This window comes from Felis catus, chromosome D4 (genome assembly GCF_018350175.1).
Source record: "Felis catus isolate Fca126 chromosome D4, F.catus_Fca126_mat1.0, whole genome shotgun sequence".
NCBI lineage: Eukaryota > Metazoa > Chordata > Mammalia > Carnivora > Felidae > Felis > Felis catus.
In genome coordinates, this window is record NC_058380.1 from 81,369,235 (window position 1) to 81,389,399 (window position 20,165).

General features: G+C 40.5%; 2 protein-coding genes and 1 long non-coding RNA gene across 3 annotated transcripts in view; 2 read left to right on the plus strand and 1 right to left on the minus strand.

Annotated features, from left to right (window-relative positions):
• Positions 1-6,286: 6,286 nt before the first annotated feature.
• LOC123381662 (olfactory receptor 1L8-like) lies at positions 6,287-9,988 on the minus strand. Its single transcript, XM_045043272.1, has one exon. It carries the CDS (start codon positions 8,813-8,815, stop codon positions 7,856-7,858), a length of 960 nt encoding a protein of 319 aa, XP_044899207.1. The 5' UTR covers positions 8,816-9,988; the 3' UTR covers positions 6,287-7,855.
• A 5,448-nt stretch (positions 9,989-15,436) lies between these two features.
• On the plus strand, positions 15,437-16,965 carry LOC123381663. The gene is made up of 2 exons (XR_006588951.1): positions 15,437-16,104; positions 16,823-16,965. It is a non-coding gene; the product is annotated as an uncharacterized LOC123381663 (long non-coding RNA).
• A 1,359-nt stretch (positions 16,966-18,324) lies between these two features.
• LOC123381602 (olfactory receptor 1J4-like) overlaps positions 18,325-20,165 on the plus strand; it is a 35,269-nt gene continuing 33,428 nt past the window's right edge. Inside the window, exon 1 of the mRNA XM_045043135.1 lies at positions 18,325-19,579. Coding sequence (XP_044899070.1) covers positions 19,083-19,579 — 497 coding nt within the window. The 5' untranslated portion in view covers positions 18,325-19,082. The remainder of the gene's footprint in view (positions 19,580-20,165) is intronic.

The window sequence follows — 20,165 nt, forward strand, 5'->3', positions numbered from 1 at the left end:
TGTTGGATTTGGTTTGCTAGTATCTTGTTGAGAATTTTTGCATCCATGTTCATCAGGGGGATTGATCTGTAATTCTCCTTGTTAGTGGGGTCTCTAGCTGGTTTTGGAATCAAGGTAATGCTGGCCTCATAGAATGAGTTTGGAAGTTGTCTTTCCATTTCCATTTTTTGGAACAGCTCCATTTTTTGGAACAGTTAGAATAAGTACTAACTCATCTTTAAATGTTTGGTATAATTCCCCTGGAAAGTCATCTGGCCCTGGAATCATGTTTGTTGGGGGATTTTTGAATCAATTTATTGATTCAATTTCTTTACTGGTTATGGGTCTGTTGAAAGTTTCTATTTCTTCCTGTTTCAATTTTGGTAGCTTATATATTTCAAGGAATGTGTCCATTTCTTTCAGATTGCCCAATTTGTTGCAATATAATTGCTCATAATTTTCTCTTATAGTTGTTTGTGTTTCTGCAGTGTTGGGTGTGATCTCTCCTCTTCCATTCTTGATTTCATTTATTTGGGTCCTTTCTTTATTCTCTTTGATCAATCTAACAAAATCAATCAATTTTGTTAATTGTTTCAAAAAATAAATTTCTGGTTTCATTGATCTGTTCTGTTTTTTGTTTTGTTTGGATATCATTGATTTCTGCTCTCATATTCATTATTTCCCTTCTTCTTCTTCTGGTTTTAGGTTTTATTTGTTGCTCTTTTTCCAGCTCCTTTAGGTGTAAGATTAGGTTGTGTATTTGAGACCTTTCTTCCTTCTTTAGGAAGGCCTGGATTGCTATATACTTCCCTCTTATGACTGTGTTTGCTGCATTTCAGAGGGTTTGGACTGTTGTGTTTTCATTTTCATTGGCTCCCATGTATTGTTTAATTTCTCCTTTAATTTCTTGGTTAACCCATTAATTATTTTCATAGGATGTTCTTTAATTTCCAAGTATTCGTGGTCTTTCCAAATTTTTCTTTGTAGTTTATTTCAAGTTTCATAGCGTTGTGGTCTGAAAATATGCATGGTCTGATATTGATCTTTTTGTACCTATTGAGGGCTGATTTGTGACCAGTATGTCATCTATTTTGGAGACTGACCCATGTGCCCATGAGAAGAATGTGTGTTCTGCTGTTTTAGGATGAAATGTTCTCAATATATCTGTTAAGTCCATGTGGTCCAGTGTCATTCAAAGCCATTGTTTCCTTGTTGATTTTCTGCTTAGATGATCTGTCCATTGCTAAGTGGGTGTTGAAGTCCCCTACTATTATGGCATTGTTATTAATGAGTTTCTTTATATTTGTGATTAATTTATTTATATATTTGGGCTCTTTCATGTTGGGGGCATAAATATTTACAATTAAAAAAATTTTAAATATTTTTTTAATGTTTATTTATTTTTGAGACAGAGACAGAGTGTGAGTGGGGGAGAGGCAGAGAGAGGAAGACACAGAATCTGAAGCAGGCTCCAGGCTTTGACCTATCATCACAGACCAATATAGGGCTTGAACCCACAAACTGTGAGATCATGACCTGGGCCAAATTTGGACAATTAACAGACTGAGCCACACAGGCGCTCAAAATATTTACAATTTTTAGATCTTCTTGGTGGATAGACCCCTTAATTATGATATAATGCCCTCCTTTCTTGTTACAACCTTTGTTTTAAAAGCTAGTTTTTCTGATATAAGTATGGGTACTCCAGCTTTCTTTTGACATCCATTAGCATGTTAGATGGTTCTCCATCTCCTTACTTTCAATCTGCAGGTGTCTTTAGGTCTAAAATGAGTCTCTTGTAGGCAGCATATAGATTTTTTTTTAATCCATTCTGAAACCCCATGCATTTTGATTGGAGCATTTAGTCCACTTACATTTAGAGTGATTATTGAAAGACATGAATTTAGTGTCATTGTGTTTCCTGTAGCGTTGCTGTTTCTGGTGGAAAAGATTTCAACCTTTGACCATTGAATATGATGTTGGCTGTAGGCCTGTCATATATGGCCTTTATTATGTTGATGTATATTTATTTTATATACAATTTATTGAGTTTTTGTCATGAAGGGGTTTGCATTTTGTCAAATGATTTTTCTGTGACTATTGAGAGGATCATATGATTTTTAATCTTTCAGTGCAAAGCCCGAAGTGGGGCTCAAACTCACAAACTGTGAGATCATGACCTGAGCCAAAGTTAGATGCTTAACCGAGTCACACAGATGCCCCCAATGGACTTATTCTTAAGCATTTTATTTTGCAACTTGCACTTCATTTATAACATTCTATACATGTGGTGTATCATATCTGTTGATTTGTGTATAGTGAACTATCCTTGCATCCCAGGGATAAATCCCACTTGATCACCATGCAAGATTTTTTAAATGTTTTGTTGGGTTTACTCTGCTCACACATTGTATTCCTAATTTTGTTTAGTTGTCTATCTGTGTGTTCTTGTACTTTATTAAACTTCTTCAAGAAAATTATTCTGAATTCTTTGTCACACAATTATAGACCTCACTTCTTTTGGATCAGTTATTGGAGCTTTATTAGTTTCCTTTGGTGGTGTTATGTTTACCTGATTCTTTATGGTCCTTGATTCTTGGCATTGGTATCTGAATATTTGAGGAAACAATCTTCTAGACTTCCTAGATTTGATTTAGCAGGGACAGTCCATCAGTCAGTTCAGCTTGGGTTTATGGATGGGCCAGCTGGTAGCATCTTTAAGCAAGTGGGGCTTGCTAGTGGGGATTCTATTGGGTAAGGCCACTGCTGACTCTGATGTCAGGGAGGCTGCAGTGGCCCCACTGAAGCCCCACATTTGAGTGGGCCTGCTTACTGTGGTCCATGATCAGTGGTGACACTAGCTAGGATCTGTTATCATCTCTGTTCAGGCAAGGTGCTGGCTATGGTGCTATGTTGAGCAAAGACCGTAGGAGTGCAATGGTGAAAGTAAGAACACTTGCAATAATGCAGGTGAGAAATGATAGTGGCTTGAATGAAGGTGGTTGCAGTGAAGGTAGATATTTTGTGAAGGTAGAACCAACAAGACTTTCAGATACATTGGTTGTGGCATGGGCAAAAGAGAAATGAGTCCAGAATGACTCCAAGGTTCCCGGCCTGAGCAACTGCAAGGGCAGAGTCCTCATTAATTCAGATGAAGAAGCTTGTAGGGAAGAAGGTTCAGAGGAGATCAAGAATTTGGTTATTAGAGCACCTGGGTGGCTCATTCTGTTAAGCATTCAGCGCTTCATTTCAGCTCAGGTCACAATCTCACAGTTCATGAGATTGAGCCTGGCATCAGGCTCTGCACTGACTACATGAAGCCTGCTTGGGATTTTCTCTCTCCCTCTGCCTCTCCCTCACTTGTGCACACTCCATCTCTCTCTCAAAATAAATAAATAAACTTAAAAAAGAGTTTGGTGGGGGTGTCTGGGTGGCATCTAACTCTTGATTTCAGCTCAGATCATGATCTCACAGTTCATGAGTTCGAGCCCTGTGTTGGGCTCTGCACTGAGGTGTGGAGCTTGCTTGGGATTCTCTCTTTCTCCCTGTCTCTTTTCCCATGCTCTCTCTCTCTCAAAATAAATACATAAAGTCAAAAACTTAAAAAAAAATAAAAATTTGGTTATTGACATGTTTAGTTTCTGATATTTATTAGACATCCAAGCAGAAATGTTGAGTAGACAATGGATGTACAAGTCATAAATTCAGGGGAAAAATCTGTGCTAGAGAGATACTTCACCTATTGTGCCCTGTTTCCTTACAAAACAGGGATTATAATAAACACCTCAAAAAGTTTGGTCAGGATCAATCAAGATGATGCACATACTGTTGAGTATTCCATTATATAAATATACCACACTTTATACAATGAATTTATTTATCCTACCATAGGTGAATATTTAGATTATTTCTAGTTTGGGGCTTCATAAATTAAAAAAAAAATTTAATGTTTATTTTAGTTTTGAGAGAGACAGAGTGTGATATGGGAAGGGCACAGAGAGAGGGAGACACAGAATCCAAAGCAGGCTCCAGGCTCTGAGCTGTCAGCACAGAGCCTGACATGGAGCTTGAACTCATGAACGTTGAGATCATGACCTGAGCCAAAGTTGGACGCTTAACTAACTGAGACACCTAGGCACCTCTAGGGCCTCATAAGTTTAATTCCTGTATTAAATGTTTTTATTCATGTCTCTTGTTGGACATGTACATGTGTTTCTCTGGAATATATACCCAAGAATGGAATTAATAAATTGCGTAATTTTACTATGTTATGTAACAACAAATTGTTTTCGAAATTGATTGTACCAATTAATACTCCCACTAGCAGAATAATGATCTACTCTTCCACTTTTTTTTTCTAACCCTTGATATTTACCTCTGGATTCTAATTTTGTTTATCTGGTAGGTGTGCAGTGGGTTCCCATTATGATTCAATTTGAATTTGAATGAAACTCAGCATCTTTTCATGTAATTATTGGCCATTTGTGTGTGTGTGTGTGTGTGTGTGTGTGTGTGTGTGTGTGTGAAAAGCTTAATTCCTTTCCATAGTTTCCTCCATCACTTTCTTTTCCTTCTTGATTGCCCGGGATCTTTATGTATTCTTAGTTTGGGTGTTTTGTTGGTTTTATGAATTTCAAATATCTTTTACCATTTTGTCTTTTTACTCTATAATGTCTTCTGACAAACAGACATAAATTAGTATTTAACTTTAACACGTCCAATTTGCTATTCTTTTCTTTTATGGTTAGTGCTTCCTGCCTACGTCTTGTTTAAGAAATATTTTTCCACTTCAAGAAGACAAAGATATTCTCCTAATTCTTTTATGTAAAGGTATAGTTTTAATTTTTATATTTAAGTTTAGAATTCAATTCACAGGTAAGTTTAGTTTTTGCATATGGTGTGTAATAGGGATCCAATTTCATTTTTCTGTGTGAATTCCTAAGTGTCTTTGCTCCATTTATGAAAATATGCTCTCCAGTGCCTCATTCCTAAATCAAGTATACACTAATCTATGGATATGTTTCTGGGCTCTCAATTTACGGCATTTGTCTTGTTCGTCTAGACTTTCAGAAATATCCATATAGTTTTAGTTACCATAGATCTATAGGAGGTCTTGATATCTGGTAGCCTAGTGATTCTCAAAGTATCGTTTCTAAATCCACACATCAGCATTAGCTGGGGACTTGTTAGAAATGCAGATCATTGGACCTCACCCAGACTTATTCAAGGGACAAAGGACCATGGTCAAAGGCCTATCTATGGCTATGCCCATTCTTGGAGAAAAAAATGATCAGAATTTTCTCTTCCAACGCCAGAGTGTTGATAGTAATAAAAGACAACTATGGTTGTGTGGAGGTGAGATTGCTGCACACGTGGAATGTTCCCCTTTATCGGCTTCTCCAACATAAGAATTAGGACATTGAATGGAGGGTGATCTGACCTCCTTTATATCAACCCTTTCCTACCATGGCATGATATTATTTCTGTTTAAACAAAAGTAAATGCTATGAAAAACAGAGCAATAGATTATGTTACACTTTCCTTAGTGATTAGTACTTTTAATCTAAAAAAAAAATATGTGCGCCATTTTAACAACTTCCAATATTACAGATGTATACAAACTAAAAAGCAAACATTATCTCTTGCTTCCCTATTCCATGTCCTGTCCTAGAATTAACAAATTTCTTTAAATTTTTTAAATGTTTATTTATTTTTAAGAGAGAGAGAGAGAGAGAGAGAGAGAGAGAGAGAGAGAATGAGAAGAGGAGCAGAGAGAGGAGACACAGAATCTGAAGCAGGCTCCAGGCTCTGAGCTGTCAGCACAGAGCCTGATGTGGGGCTCTAACTCACGAGCCGTGAGATCATGACCTGAGCTAATCAGACACTTAACCGACTGAGCCACCCAGGTGCCCCTTTAAAAAAATTTTTTTTGATGTTCATTTATTTTTGATAGAGAGAGACAGCACAAGCAGGGGAGGAGCAGAGACAGAAGGAGACACAGAATCTGAAGCAGGAATTAACAATTTTCAGTGGGAGATTTTCTTACTGAATATACAATCTCACTTATTCATCATACACACATACACATTTAAAACACAGATTTATGATTCAGCATTTTATTTATTATTAGGCTTATTCTTTTTTTAAATGGGTTTATTCTTGTTTTTAAATGTTAACTTATTTATTTTTGAGAGAGAGAGAGAGATAGCACAAGCTGGGGAGGGGCAGAAAGAGAGAGGGAAACACAGAATTCGAAACAGGCTCCAGGCTCTGAGCTGTCAGCACAAAGCTCGACGCGGGGCTCAAACTCACACACTGTGTGATCGTGACCTGAACCAAAGTTAGATGCTTAGCCAACCGAGTCACCCAGGACCCCCAATTGGGTTTATTCTTAAGCATTTTATTTTGCAACTTCACTCATAATGGCTATTCAGGGCAGTGGTAGAGATACACCTTATTATTTATAATTACTATATATTATTTCTTTCTGTGGGAAAATTGAACCATTATTTGTCTATTCTCCTATTGATGGGCATTTAGGTTGTTTCTAATTTTTCACTATTACAAACAATGCTGTAATCAATGAGTGTCTGTGTACATGTAGCTTGATAACTTGATATACTATTACTATCGGACATGAGTCTTAGAAATACAAACATCGAGACAATGAAAGATCAGAAATTTTCAAACATTCAGCTGCTCACATAAGGCCAAGTTAGTTTTCTCTATGGGGTGCTTATTAAAATCCAGGTTCACAGGCCCCCATGTGAGACCTGCTGAGTAATATCTTTGGAAATGATATAGAACAGTAAGTGGCAAAAATATTAAGATACAAAATACTGCAGAGTCTACAATCCCTGAAAGAATAATAGAGAATAAAGAATGAAAAGAAAAGTAAACAGAATCAAGTCATTGCCTGTAGCACTGGATGACTCTACATCCCAGAGCCTCTATGTTTGGTTCTGGAATCTCCTAGTTATATCTGCCTTCAACGTTCATATACGGGTTTTAACTCTCTCTTCAAAAAATATGGAAGATAATTCTAAGTACATACAACAAATCTTTCCTTGAGAACCAGGCAGATTTCAGAGGGGTAGTGATGGTAGAAATAGAGGGGTCTGTAAGAGGAGTTGAAGCCAAGAGAGGGCTCAAGGGGAGTGAGTGCCTATGAGGGACAGACAACAGATGACCAGGGTAAAGACCCAGAGGCAACTCCCCGCTGCATGCTGGCCTGATCATTGGTTCAGTTGTGTGCTGAACTACTAAGTCATTTAGCTAATCAGGGCTAAGAGATGGGCCTGTGTTCCTACAGTGCCCAGAATATTCTGGAATATCCTGCTGTCAATGATAGAGAAGAAGGAAGAGCAAAATCCCTGCATAAACTGATGGGCCAGACACCTTCTTTGCTTTGGTGAAAGTTTCCAATTGATGAAATTTTCAATCTATCTCTGTATCTCTCTCTCTTTCTCTCCCTAAATTTCTGTAATTATTTTCAAAAAGCTAGCAAAACTGATTACAGAAGTTCATTAAAGTAAGAAGGATACTAAGGGAATCAAAGTCCTTGAACCGATATGAATTAGTTCCAGGAATTTATGTGGAAACAGGTTTCAACTGTACTTAAAGGGAATGAAAAAAGATATTGTTTCCTGGAGAAGAGGAAGTAGAGAGAGGTAGAAATGTGAAAACTGGAAGCCAAGATTTTGGTAGACCTTGAGCCAATTATTGAATCATAATGATCTCAGTGGAAGATGGTTGCATATGCAAAGAAATGGATACAATCCAACATCCATGACACATATGAATTATCCCTGCTGACCAGCAGAAACAGGGTCCAAAGGAGAAGAGACATTCATGAACATGCTCCCAGAGGTTCTGGCTAGGACTTCCTCCTGCCCATCAGTTTCCTCAGGCCCTGTTTCAGGTCTTTGTTTCTCAGGCTATAGATAAAAGGGTTCAGCATGGAGGTAAGAAGTGTGTAGACAATTGTTGCCACACGATCTCTCACAGTGTAGTTGGACAGGGGCTGTAAATAGACATAGAAGATGCTTCCATAAAAGAGGGTTACCACAGTGAGGTGAGAGCCACAGGTGGAGAAGGCTTTGCGTTTCCCAGCAGCTGAGGGGATCTTGAGAACTGTGATGAGGATTCGTATATAAGAGAAGGTGATGCACACAAAGGGGGTCACCAAAACAACAGAACCTTCTGACATTATCACGATTTCATTGAGAAATGTGGAGGAGCAGGACAATTTCAGCAGAGGGTTGATGTCACAGAGGAAGTGATGGATAACATTGTTGTCACAGAAGGTGAGACGATTCAGTAGCAGTGTGTGTAGGAGTGAGTGGAGGTGAGGAAATGTGCAGGAAAAGGCCACCAGCAGGACACAGCGGTGGTGGTTCATGGTGGTGACATAGTGGAAGGGGTCACAGATGGCCACATAGCGGTCAAAGGCCATGACCGCCAGGAGGAAGCTGTCAGTGTTGCCCAGAGCATAAATAAAATACATCTGTGTCAGGCACTCAGCATAGGAGATGGTCTTTTCTGACAGGAAGTTCACTAGCATCCTGGGGACAATGGTTGTTGTAAAGCAAATGTCAGTGAAGGACAGGAAACTCAGGAAGAAATACATGGGGGTCTGGAGCTGGGGGTCAGAGTGGATGGCGAGGATGATGAGCAGGTTCCCTGTTATGGTGACCAGGTACATGGTGAGGAAGAGGATAAAGAGTGGCTTCTGGTCCCCAGGCTGGGAGGAGAGTCCCAGGAGGATGAACTCAGAAACACTGCTGGTTTGGTTGACTCTTTCCATGATCATGAAGCCAGCTAAAACAAAGAACATCTTACCATTTCACACAAATTGCTTTCATAACAAGCCAGTAAGTATGTTTCTTCCTACGCTTACTTTTCACCCATAAGGTCATGATTAGCTACCATGTTGGCAACTTGTCAACTTTGTGGTGCCTGATGCTGCCCTCCCCTCTCAGCTTTCAGATTTCACAGACTTCTGGTATTGATAGCATGGACTTTGGGAACAAGAATTTTCTTTCGGGAACAGAGTTTAACTTTCCTGATTCAGCTTAATATTAAATCTTAAACATATTTGCCTATTGAGCACCTACTTTGTGTAAAGTGCTCTTCTGGGAGTCGGGACACCACTGTGAAAAAGGCAGAGACAGCCTGGCTTTTAGATCTTCCATTTTAGTAAAGAATCTATCTATCTATCTATCTATCTATCTATCTATCTATCATCATCATCATCATCATCATCTATCATCTGTCAATATCATCAGATAGTTCTACATTCTATGAAGAAATATAAACCACATAAGGGGATAGAGACTGACAAAAGTAGAGTGGGATTATTTTAGATTAGATGGTTTTATTTTTCTCTGTATCAAAACAAATGCTCAGTTATGTCATTCTGAGCTTTACCTTTGAAACTACTTGCCAAAAAAAGGGGGTTGATGAAATATTCAACAGGGAAATCAGAGGAATAATGAACCTAGGCCAGCAAAGTTTTGTTGTTGTGCTTCATTTATCTTTAGCGGTACTTATTTAGAAGCTCATGTTCCTTAGTGAATGTCAACCTATCACTATCAGTCCATACAAACCCTTATTTTTAAATTTACTTTTTACCTATTTTTCTTCTAGTTTCCTAAATCTGATCATGTTCCCATATCCTGGACATCCAACCATTAAGCAAGCATATGTCCTTCTATGCCAGCATCCATTTATTTAGTTATATCGATAGCCTTATAAAATATCTATTATTGCTTTGTCTAGGTATTTTTCCTTCCACTTACTTCAACAATTACTTCAATAATACTGTGGCATATATCTCATTCTTTCTTTTTCTATCTATGTATAATTTTGGAGATCTACCAACGTTCTGGCCCTTTACTTCTGACTCTTTCCATTGTACACATGCAGCACACTTACTATGTTTCCCTCAATGTCCTCTAAATCTTTGTTACCATGAACAACATAAACTCAGATATCCTCATGCCTACAAAGTGTTTTATTTATTTATTCATTTATTTAAAACATTTTTAATGTTTATTTATTTTTTACAGAGACAGAGAGAGAGAGACAGATTGAGAGCAGGGGAGGGGTAGAGAGAGAAGGAGGCACAGAACCTGAAGGAGGCTCAGGTTCTGAACTGTCAGCACAGAGCCCGATGTGGGGCTTGAACTCATGGACCGTGAGATCATGACCTGAGGTGAAGTTGGACACTTCACCGACTGAGCCACACAGGTGCCCCTACTTACAAAGTGTTTTGAATTATTCATCAAGACATTGAGAATGGACACATTGGATAGGCATTTTTTAAATAGCAGTTCAAAGAACCACCATTTGTTTATTCATTTGTTCATACAACAATTAAATGCCCACTTTGCAGCTGGTTAGTATCAGGCAAATAATTAAGTATCTTTACATTTCAGTTTTCTTACCTGTAAATAGCTATACTAATATTTTTCCCCATAATATTTTTATGATGTTTTCATTTAAAACATGTGCTTAAAGCATTTAGAATGATTCCAGGGACAGAGTAAATATTTGATACCATTGTCTTTTCCCCATCACTGTTGGTGCCAATGACTTTTTCTCTAACTAGGCATTTGTACATTTTCTCAGAAGTAATGAATCTGAATACTAAAACAACACGAGTCCCCACACGTTAATGCTTTTATGGCCAGATTAACCTTAATATGAATTTACAAAGCTTTCTTAGATGGTGTATTTGTCCATATTTTGAATAATCTGAGAGTGAATCAGTAATTAAATATTTATCTCATACAGGTAGAATTTTGTTTAATCCTCACTGCAAACGTGTGAGGCATAAGCTATATTTTTTTTATTTGACTGAGTGAGAAAGAGCATGCAAGTAGGGGAGAGGCAGAAGGAGAGGGGGAGAGAATCTCAAGCAGGCTCCATGTTTAACGCAGAGCCTGATGCAGGGCTCGATCCCACGATGCAGGGATCATGACCTGAGCCAAAATTAAGAGTTGGACACTCAACCAACTGAGCCACCCAGGTGCCCTGGCATAGGGTATTATTATTCCTATTTCCTTTTTCTAATGAGGAAGCAGATTCAGAGATCAAATAATTTGCTAAACTCATACATCAAGTAAATGTCCAAAAATAGGTTTCAAATTCAGGATTAACTCTGAATCTCAAGATTTAAGTATTAACCACTTTTCATCTTCTCATATTTTTATAAAGCTATAAAATATGTCTGAAACAATCATGCACAGGATCAATTTTTTTTTCCAATTTCATCATTTTCTATTTTAGCACATACACATCCCACACATTTTGTTTCCTTAAAAGTTTCTCACCCCATGTTAAAAACAGACCTTTGCTGTTATGGTGGGATATCGTTTTTTTCTGTGTTAAACAGATTGCAGAATTTGAAAATTCTCATATGTGTGATTGGCAACAAAAATGGGGAATTTGGTCTTGGATGGCTGGGGCACTGTGTGTATATTAAGTCAAGGGTGTGGTAGAAAGTGCAATGGACTTGGAAGCACAGGTGGGGGGTGTACTTGACCTCTATTACTTGTGCATTGAGTGATTTTAGATATTCTAAAGAGCAAATAGAACATATAAGTGCAGTTTGTAAAATATACATCAGCAAAAATAAGTTATTTATGAAGGGGATACCTGGAGAGAGTGAGATGAAGATTTAAAGGGATCAAGTAAGGTTGGGTACCACTGTGTCTCATCTGGGCCGAGTACGTGGCAAACTAGAAAGAAGCTTTGGAAGTGAGAATCTGAGGGAATCATTCTCAAAGCGTGGGATGTGTTAGGGAGGGGGACTTTTGTGTACGTATGTAGCTTTTCCACTAAACTCCCCATATCTACTTATTGGGAATCTGATTCCTTAAAAACCATGGTATAGGGTACCTGGGTGGCTCAGATGGTTGAGTGTCCAGCTCTTGATCATAGCTCAGTCATACTCTCACTGTCTTGGGATCGAGCCCCACTTTGAGCTCTGTGCTGAGCATGGAGCCTGTTTGGGATTCTTTCTCTTTTCTCTTTCTGCCTCACCTCTGCTCATTCTCTCTCTCTCTCTCTCTCTCTCTCTCTCTCTCTCTCTCTCTCCTTCTCTCCCTCTCCCTCTCAAAATAAATAAATAAATAAATACCCTCCTCCCAAATCATGGTATAATAACATACTGGCATAGGGATCAAATAGGGTGATCATAAAATACAAAGCCAGACTTAAATATTAGGCTGAACTCTCATATACTGTGTCCATGTGATTTTGGGAGCTAAAGGAGCTAAAAGGAGGCTCAAATAAGTACCCAGGTGAGGTGGATGGTCAGGTGGGCAGCCAGCATGCTGGTGTTCACTGTCCATATCCAGATATCTTTTCACCCTTTCCCTTTTCACCTTTCCAGTTTTAAAAAATCTTTTCTCCCTCCTGAACCCCTTTTCCAAATTGGTTAAGTTTATCTATCCATCAAAGCTGATCTTTGACCTTCTAGCCAGAGATAGCAAGAGGGGTTGGGAGGAAGGAGGAAAAAGCAGATAGGCAGATTGCTCTAGATTCCAGAGGGAAAAAGTTTTCTGATATTGCCTCACATCCCTATTCCTCACCCTCTGTCTGTCAGCATCCTTCAGTTGTTCTCTGTTCTGCAGAAGGCAGAGATGCCCAGATTCACTGTAGCAGGAACTCTCCTGGTCGGGGAAACTCTGTTGGCTTCTCATGAGTTTGCCTCTGCTCTCCTGGACTCCTTTGGGTCCTTGCTGGGCTGAGGAAGCTACAGTGTGTTCATTCCAACCGGACCCCTCAAGAGAGTTTGCACTGTGACCTCTCTCTCAATACAGAAATCACAATGGCAACCGAATTGAGCAGAGCTGCCCTTAGGGGAACAACAAACTCCTGAGGCCACCTTCTGAAGATAGAGGTTATTTCCAAGCCTTTGAAACATACCATAACATCTCCAGGGCATGCTTTAGTGTCCTCAAGTATAGAGTAATCAACGGGGAGGACGAGTGTGTGTGTGTGTGTGTGTGTGTGTGTGTGTGTGTGTGTTTGGTTGAGTAGGGAGTGTTACAGTTTGGGTTCTGCAGGAACCTGACTTTCAGATGGAGATTAGCCTGTGGGGCATTTATTAGAGAGGGCTGTAGGGATCCACATCTGTGGATGGGAGAGGAAGAAAGCAGAGTTGGGCAGAGGGAGAAGTTGGGTTGTGATACAGTCCTCATGAAGGTCTCAGCTGACCCTACTGGGAGCTCTGGAGCTAGAAAATTGAGGGGGATGGCTTTTTATATCCTCATGTTGATCACTGGGTGTACGCTGCCCTAGGATGGAAGAATGTTTATGTGAAGCAGTTTCTTTCAGTCAAGGCTATCCCCAAAAAGAGCTTAAAGCTGAGGGCTACCTTACGAGGCACACCTTGATGAATTATAGTGGATCATCATTCATTTTTGACCTGCAATTACACAGTGAGCTGATCTATTTATGAACCATGCTCAGGAGTTTTCTTCCTGTCAGCTGGTTATAGGGGATATTCTGTGCAGCCATAGCTTTCTGATCCCTCTCCTAGATCACTGGGTTTCTATAAATGATACTGGTATAATGGGTCCCCTGCATTTTTGCAGTGATTATCTTTCACCCTCAAGACTGTACATGTCTTTCTAAGGCTCCAACTTGCTAGTAACTTTTTGGTTATCTGATCCATTTACCATGGTGTCATTGATACAGTGGACCAGTGTGATGTTCTGTGGGATATCTAGATTGTCTGCATGTTTTACAACGATATTATGACAGAATTCAAGAGAGTTAGCAGAACCCTGGGGAAAACCATATGCCATTTCCATTCAAAGCACACGCAAGCTGTTTCTGATCCTTTTGTGTATTAGAGGTGGAAAAGAATGCATCCACCAGATCAGTGGCTGCAAACCATGTAGCTAAGACCACATACTAGTCCTCAGTAGCAAATATACCACATCTGGGAAGATGGCTGAGATTGAGGCTACTCCTCGGTTGAGTTTGCAATAGTCCACTATCACCTTCCAGGGTCTGTCTTTTGTAGGGACTCAACTGGTGAATGAAGGAGAGAAATGATGGCTATCCTCTCTGGCATGCTTTCTCTGCCATTCCCCTCGGATTATTATTTTTGATTTATTGCCCTGACTTGGTGATGGGCAATTTCAGAGGATCCCCAAAGGTCAGGGATTCAATGTTAGGGATGTGCCAACTGCCAAGCATTCTTTGTAATTATATTTAAGGAGACGACTGAAGTCACACAGTGAGTCTGCAGATTAAGTGGACCCACTGTATAACCGATTTGGCCAGCACTCCATTTAATACCTTGTCCCCATTTGCATCCTCTCTAACAATGACACCATGATGAATTTTCCCCCATATAAATTTGCCCAAGTGAATGGCCATAGGTACCTCTGGGGAAGGACAGGGAGAATCATCATGAGTGCACTCTCTGTGGTGTTGCATGGCTTTTCCTTCTTGGGACGTGGTCTCTCCATCTGTCTAAAATCGAGCAAAGGACTAGAATGTTTTATTGAGTACACTCAGTCTCCTCATTCATCCTTGATTTTCTTTGTTCATAGAGATGGAACAGTACCCCTTACTGGTTGCTGATCTATTTTCTCACAGCAACCCTATCTCCATATTTTTCCCAGGTGAGGATTCCTTGACTGGCACTCTGACCTCACCACTTGTGATGGTTAATTTTCTTTGTGAAGTTGGCTGGGCTATGGTACCCAGTTACTTAACCAGATAGTAATTCAGGTGTTGCCATGGGGTATTTTGTTGTTGTGATTAACATCTACAATCAGTTGACTTTAAGTAAAGGAATATAATTTAAGTAAATGAATAAAATATTTTATAAAGTAAATATATGTAAGTAAAGTAGAATAATGTTAAGTAAAGGAGATTACTCTTATTTAATCAGCTGAAGGCCTTAAGAGTCCAATAAAAAAATGAGATTTTTTGGAGAAGAGACTCTGCCTCAAGGCAGCCTGAATTTCCAGCCTGCAGATCTGTCTGCCCTGTGGATTTTGGACTTGTCAGCTCCCACAATGGCATAGGCCAGTTCTTAAAATCTCTATCTCTCTTCCTCTCTCTGTCATATATACATTTCTGTGATGGCATATATTACCATTATTCTGACTTTCAGAAGAAAGGAGACCCATTATCAAAAGCATAAAATGGAAAATAAAGTCTTGTGTTCCTGTTTCCCATCCACAGTCTGCTACTAGCATAATTTAAAATTAAATGAAGACTTGGGTTGGTATGTTACAAACTTGAACAGTTATTAAAGTGAATGCTTCATTTGGCAAATTCATTAGGATGTTTGTCCCTTAGGCCAGCTTGTGTTTAGGAAACTGGCTGGGTTTAGTGCTTTAGCACCAGTATCTCATTTAATGCCGACAATAACCTTGCAGTCAAGGAACTGTTACCACCTGCCATAGGTCTGAGGGAGCAGAACGTAAGTCCCTTGCTTAGATGACCCAGTGGCAGAGCTTGTACTGATCTCAGGTCAGTCTGTGTCTAATGCGCTGGGATCAATCTCACCATTTGACTCTTTCCTGATCAAGCCTCAGCTCCTGCCCTGCAGAGTATCTCAGGGGAGTGAGGAGACCTGCAAGCTCTCGGGTGGCAGTGGAATGCTTGCTCTGATGGAAGCCAGGTCTTAAATTTGGGAGTCTGCAAGAGCCAGGTCTTATCCTGTTTTGGCCATTCTGTAAGGTATGGAAAGGCTGCCCCCATAGCTATTCAGAAGCCAAGGTGGCCATGGTCACTTCTGCTCTTCATGACATCAACATCAAGGACACCTTCTCCTGGGACTTGTGACTCAGCTCCTCTAGTTCCTTCACAGGTTACCTCCCAAGGGAAAGGCCAGAAACTGGGCAATTAGCCTATATAGGCTTCTGCTCTCATCAGAAGCTTGGGCTGTTCCCCCGGGGTATTAATCTTGTTGGTGAATGAGGATCTTCTTGCCCATTTTTCTGCTGCTGGAAAACAGGGATGACACCTTCACAAGGTCCCTAGGTCGTGAGAAATCGTTCCTTGGATACCAGGTGTCCTGAACAAAAAGTGAAGGCCCAAGGAACAACCTCGACCAGAAGTGTCTGAGCTCACCAAGGAATGTTGCAGGTTAGAGGAAGATGGAGAATTACCACCTGGCACTGGATGTGTATTTTTTTGTGTTGTTTGTATAACCCAGTGCACTTAGTGGTTAACTGACTCATGTACCAACTCTGTTCATGTAGACAGGATTTCAATAGATTATGGAAGGAAAACTCTTCTTGGTCGTGTGTGTGTGTGTGTGTGTGTGTGTGTGTGTATTCGTGTGCTGTTTACGCTTATGTTTGTGTGTGGTGTATTTGCATTGCTGCACATGTACCTATCTGTAGATAGTATGTGCTTTTTTGTGTGGGTTGTGCTTTGTTTGGATGACTGTGATGTTTATGTATTGTGTTGTGTGCCACAGTGTTTTATTTATCCGTTGTGTGTAAATTCATGTAAAAGTAACACAAACCCTGATTGTGTTTTACCTAGAATGAGTTTATGTCATGAAGAGAATGCATATAGATCTGAGGTCTGTGATGGTGTGCATGTGTGTGTGACTACATGTGTGTTTTACATATAAAACACTCACACTCTATTTTAACCAAGAATGGGTATAGAAGGGAGAGAACTAAAACCATGATAAGGCAACATGTGTGTGTGTGCATAGTTTTGTGTGTATGTCCATGGGTGTGTGTATGTGCATGGGTGTGTTTGTGTATGATGTGTGTGTGTATGTGTATGTGTTGGATAAACAGTCTGATAGCTACATTCTCCTCTTATGTCTTATCTCCTTTTATTTCAGACACAGATATCCAGCTCCAAGAAGAGTCATTCTCAAGCCAGGTTGTAAGCCATTTGTCCATGTGATTTGAAGACCCCACAGTGCACTGAGGGCACTTTTCTTCATTGGCCTTCCAAAACGCCATATTTCTACTCTTTGAAAAATTTTGTTTCAATGTTTACCTCTTTTTTTTGAGAGAGAGAGAGAGAGAGAGAGAGCATGAGTGGTGGAGGGGCAGAGAGGGAGACACAGAATCTGAAGCAGGCTCCAGGCTCTGAGCTGTCAGCACAGAGCCCAACTCAGGGTTCGGACCCACAAACCGCGAGATCATGACACAAGATGTGAGACCATGGCCTGAGCCAAAGTTGGCTGCCCAACCGACTGAGCCTCCAGGTGCCCCAACCATATTTCTACTCTTGAGAACATGGTAGTGGTTAAGTGCTTAGGCTCTGGTGTCACACACATTTTATTTCAAATTCTTATTTTGACACTTCATTTTGGACTGTGGGCTCAACCTCTGTGAGGCTAAGAAGGCTGAACTGTAAAGTGATAGGAATATTCCACCCAGTATGTGGCATGTGATAAGCATGCACTAAATGGGTGCTAGCATCATGATTATTCCCTAAAGGCATGAGATTTTAAACTTGCTAGTCACTTCTTGACTGTTCAGAGTATTTTGTGCAAAGGCAGGGGAAACACCCAAACAGTCTCTTTCAAACTCCAGCAGACAGCTTCCCTTCCCCTTCGTGAGGCATGTATCCAGCCGTTTCTTTCACACAGGGTTGGCTTGCATCAGGGTTCTATTCTTCCTGGTCCAATCGTTGAAGGTGAAGATTCTACTTGACACAAAACTTTTGGATTTCACCCCCAAAATGCTTGAATTCCAAAGAGAAGTTTTATCCAGTGAATGTCACTGGGCAGCCACGGATCAGCAGAAGGTTTAAGTCACTGCCCTCCATCTGGTCCCACTGACTGAGATGAGCTCAGAAATGGCTGAGCTCATCTGTGTTCTTTGAAGAGACTCTTCTATCAGATCCCTATCGTTAGAATGATGCTGTCTCACTGGGTTCCATCGTAGGGCTTCTGTATGTGGCCTCTAAGTCTGATTTAATTCCCAGCAAGGGAGCCTGGCCTTTAGTGTAAAGACTATCAGAATCTCTATGCTTTGTATCAGAGTCTATCAGCCACTACATGCCATGGAGTATGTGACTTCACACCTGTTTCCAGTATAGTAAGATGAAAGAATTAACTGCTGGAATTTCTGCTTTACAGGCACTCAATAAATGTTTACTAATTAATGTAATTAAGTGCATGTGCAAAACCTTTGAAAATTGTAAAGTGTGGTGTAAGTAGGTGACCATACATTCTGGCTTGCCTAGGAAAATCTTGGTGTAGACCTATTGTTCTGGTATAATTATTATATAACGTCTCTCCTCAATCTTTTCTAAAAATTATTTTTAGAGGGAAAGGGAGAGTGCCTGGGCAGAGGGAGAGAGAGAGAAATCTTAAGCAGGCTGCATGCTCAGTGCAGATCCCGACGTAGGGCTTGATCCCATGACCCTGGGATCCTGACCTGAGCCGAAATCAAGAGTTGGATGTTCAACCAACTGAGCCAGCCAGGTGCCCCTCTTTTCACTCTTAAAGCATACTGGCTTGGATAAGATAATATAGGGTCATCATATGTATGAGTATAATTAGGCAATCAAGCAGGTGGCTGGGGTAATTTTGAAGCCCTGAAACAATTCCAAACATGGACTAGAATATTCTGCCAAATGAATGAAGGGCAGGAACAGCAGAATGCTAAAGAGTAGGATCTCTGATTAGGGTGACAAAGAGAAAGTCCCCAGGGTCATTCAGGGAGTAAATTATTGAGGTTGGAGTCCAATTCAAGATTTTTAGCTACAGGGCCCTAGCTCCTGATCAGTACTCTATATTGTGCTCAATAATTGTGAGCTCTAAGGAGGAAGAGGATCGCATATTTTATTTTCTGTTTTGTTCTCAGTGCCAAGAAAGTATCTGGAACATGGTCAAGTAAGTAAAGAAATTTATGCTGGCCTCCTTTGAAGGAAATCTTGTTTGCTGTTGGAAATCCGATGTACTCTGTGACCACAATGGGGCAGATAGAAGATTCAGACAGCAAAATGTGTGGTGTGTCTGAATTTTGATACAGTTTCCAGGAGAAACAGCATGTGGCTGTAATGTACACATAGTGACGATAACCACCATATCTCAGTCCCTGACACTTCCTACTCCTTCCATCCCCAGCAGAGATAAGAACAACATGAGGCCTAAGAACCAGAGCAGCATGTCCGAGTTCCTACTCCTGGGGCTCCCCATACGGCCAGAGCAGCAGGGCATGTTCTTCACCCTGTTCCTGGGCATGTACCTGACCACGGTGCTGGGGAACCTGCTCATCATCCTGCTCATCAGGCTGGACTCTCGCCTCCACACGCCCATGTACTTCTTCCTCAGCCACTTGGCCTTCTCTGATATCTCTTTCTCATCTGTCACCGTCCCAAAGATGCTGATGAACATGCAGACTCAGCACTTATCCATCCCCTATGTGGCATGCATTTCCCAGATGTATTTTTTCATATTTTTTGTCTGTCTTGACAATTTCCTTCTTGCAGTGATGGCATATGACAGGTATGTGGCCATCTGTCAACCACTCCACTACACCACTGTCATGAGGGAGGAGCTGTGTATCTTACTGGTGGCTGGATCCTGGTTCTTCTCTTGTGCCCATGCCCTATTGCATACTCTCCTTCTGTCCCGCCTGTCCTTCTGTGCTGACAATACCATCCCTCATTTCTTTTGTGATCTCACTGCCCTTTTGAAGTTGATCTGCTCAGACACCTCCCTCAATGAGCTAGTTATCTTCACCGAGGGGGGAGTCTTTGCCTTCCTGCCATTGTGTGCTATTTTGGGCTCTTATATTCGCATTGGGGCCACCATCCTAGGGGTTCCCTCCATCAAGAGGATCTGCAAAGGCTTGTCCACCTGTGGCTCCCACCTTCTTGTGGTGTTTTTGTACTATGGGACTCTTGCAATGATTTACTTCATTCCTTCATCAAACAATTCCAAAGTCAAAGATATAATTGCTTCAGTTATATATACAGTGGTGACACCCATGTTAAACCCCTTTATCTATAGCCTGAGGAACAGGGACATGAAACTGGCTCTGGGGATACTTTATAGGAGGAAAATTATTTTTTCTAAGTAACAGTTACTCACTCATATTCTTAATTGTCCTAGTGATGTTTCTAGAGACACCTCCTTGAAAAATTGTGTAGCTGACTGTTGTAGATAGCAAAAATGGCCAAATTACTTCACTGCCCCTCTTATAAATGTGGTTTGTTTCCTT

What these genes read in the sequence shown, in the direction of transcription:
- LOC123381662 (XM_045043272.1), bottom strand. Translation starts at nt 8,815, where the DNA reads ATGTTCTTTGTTTTAGCTGGCTTCATGATCATGGAAAGAGTCAACCAA.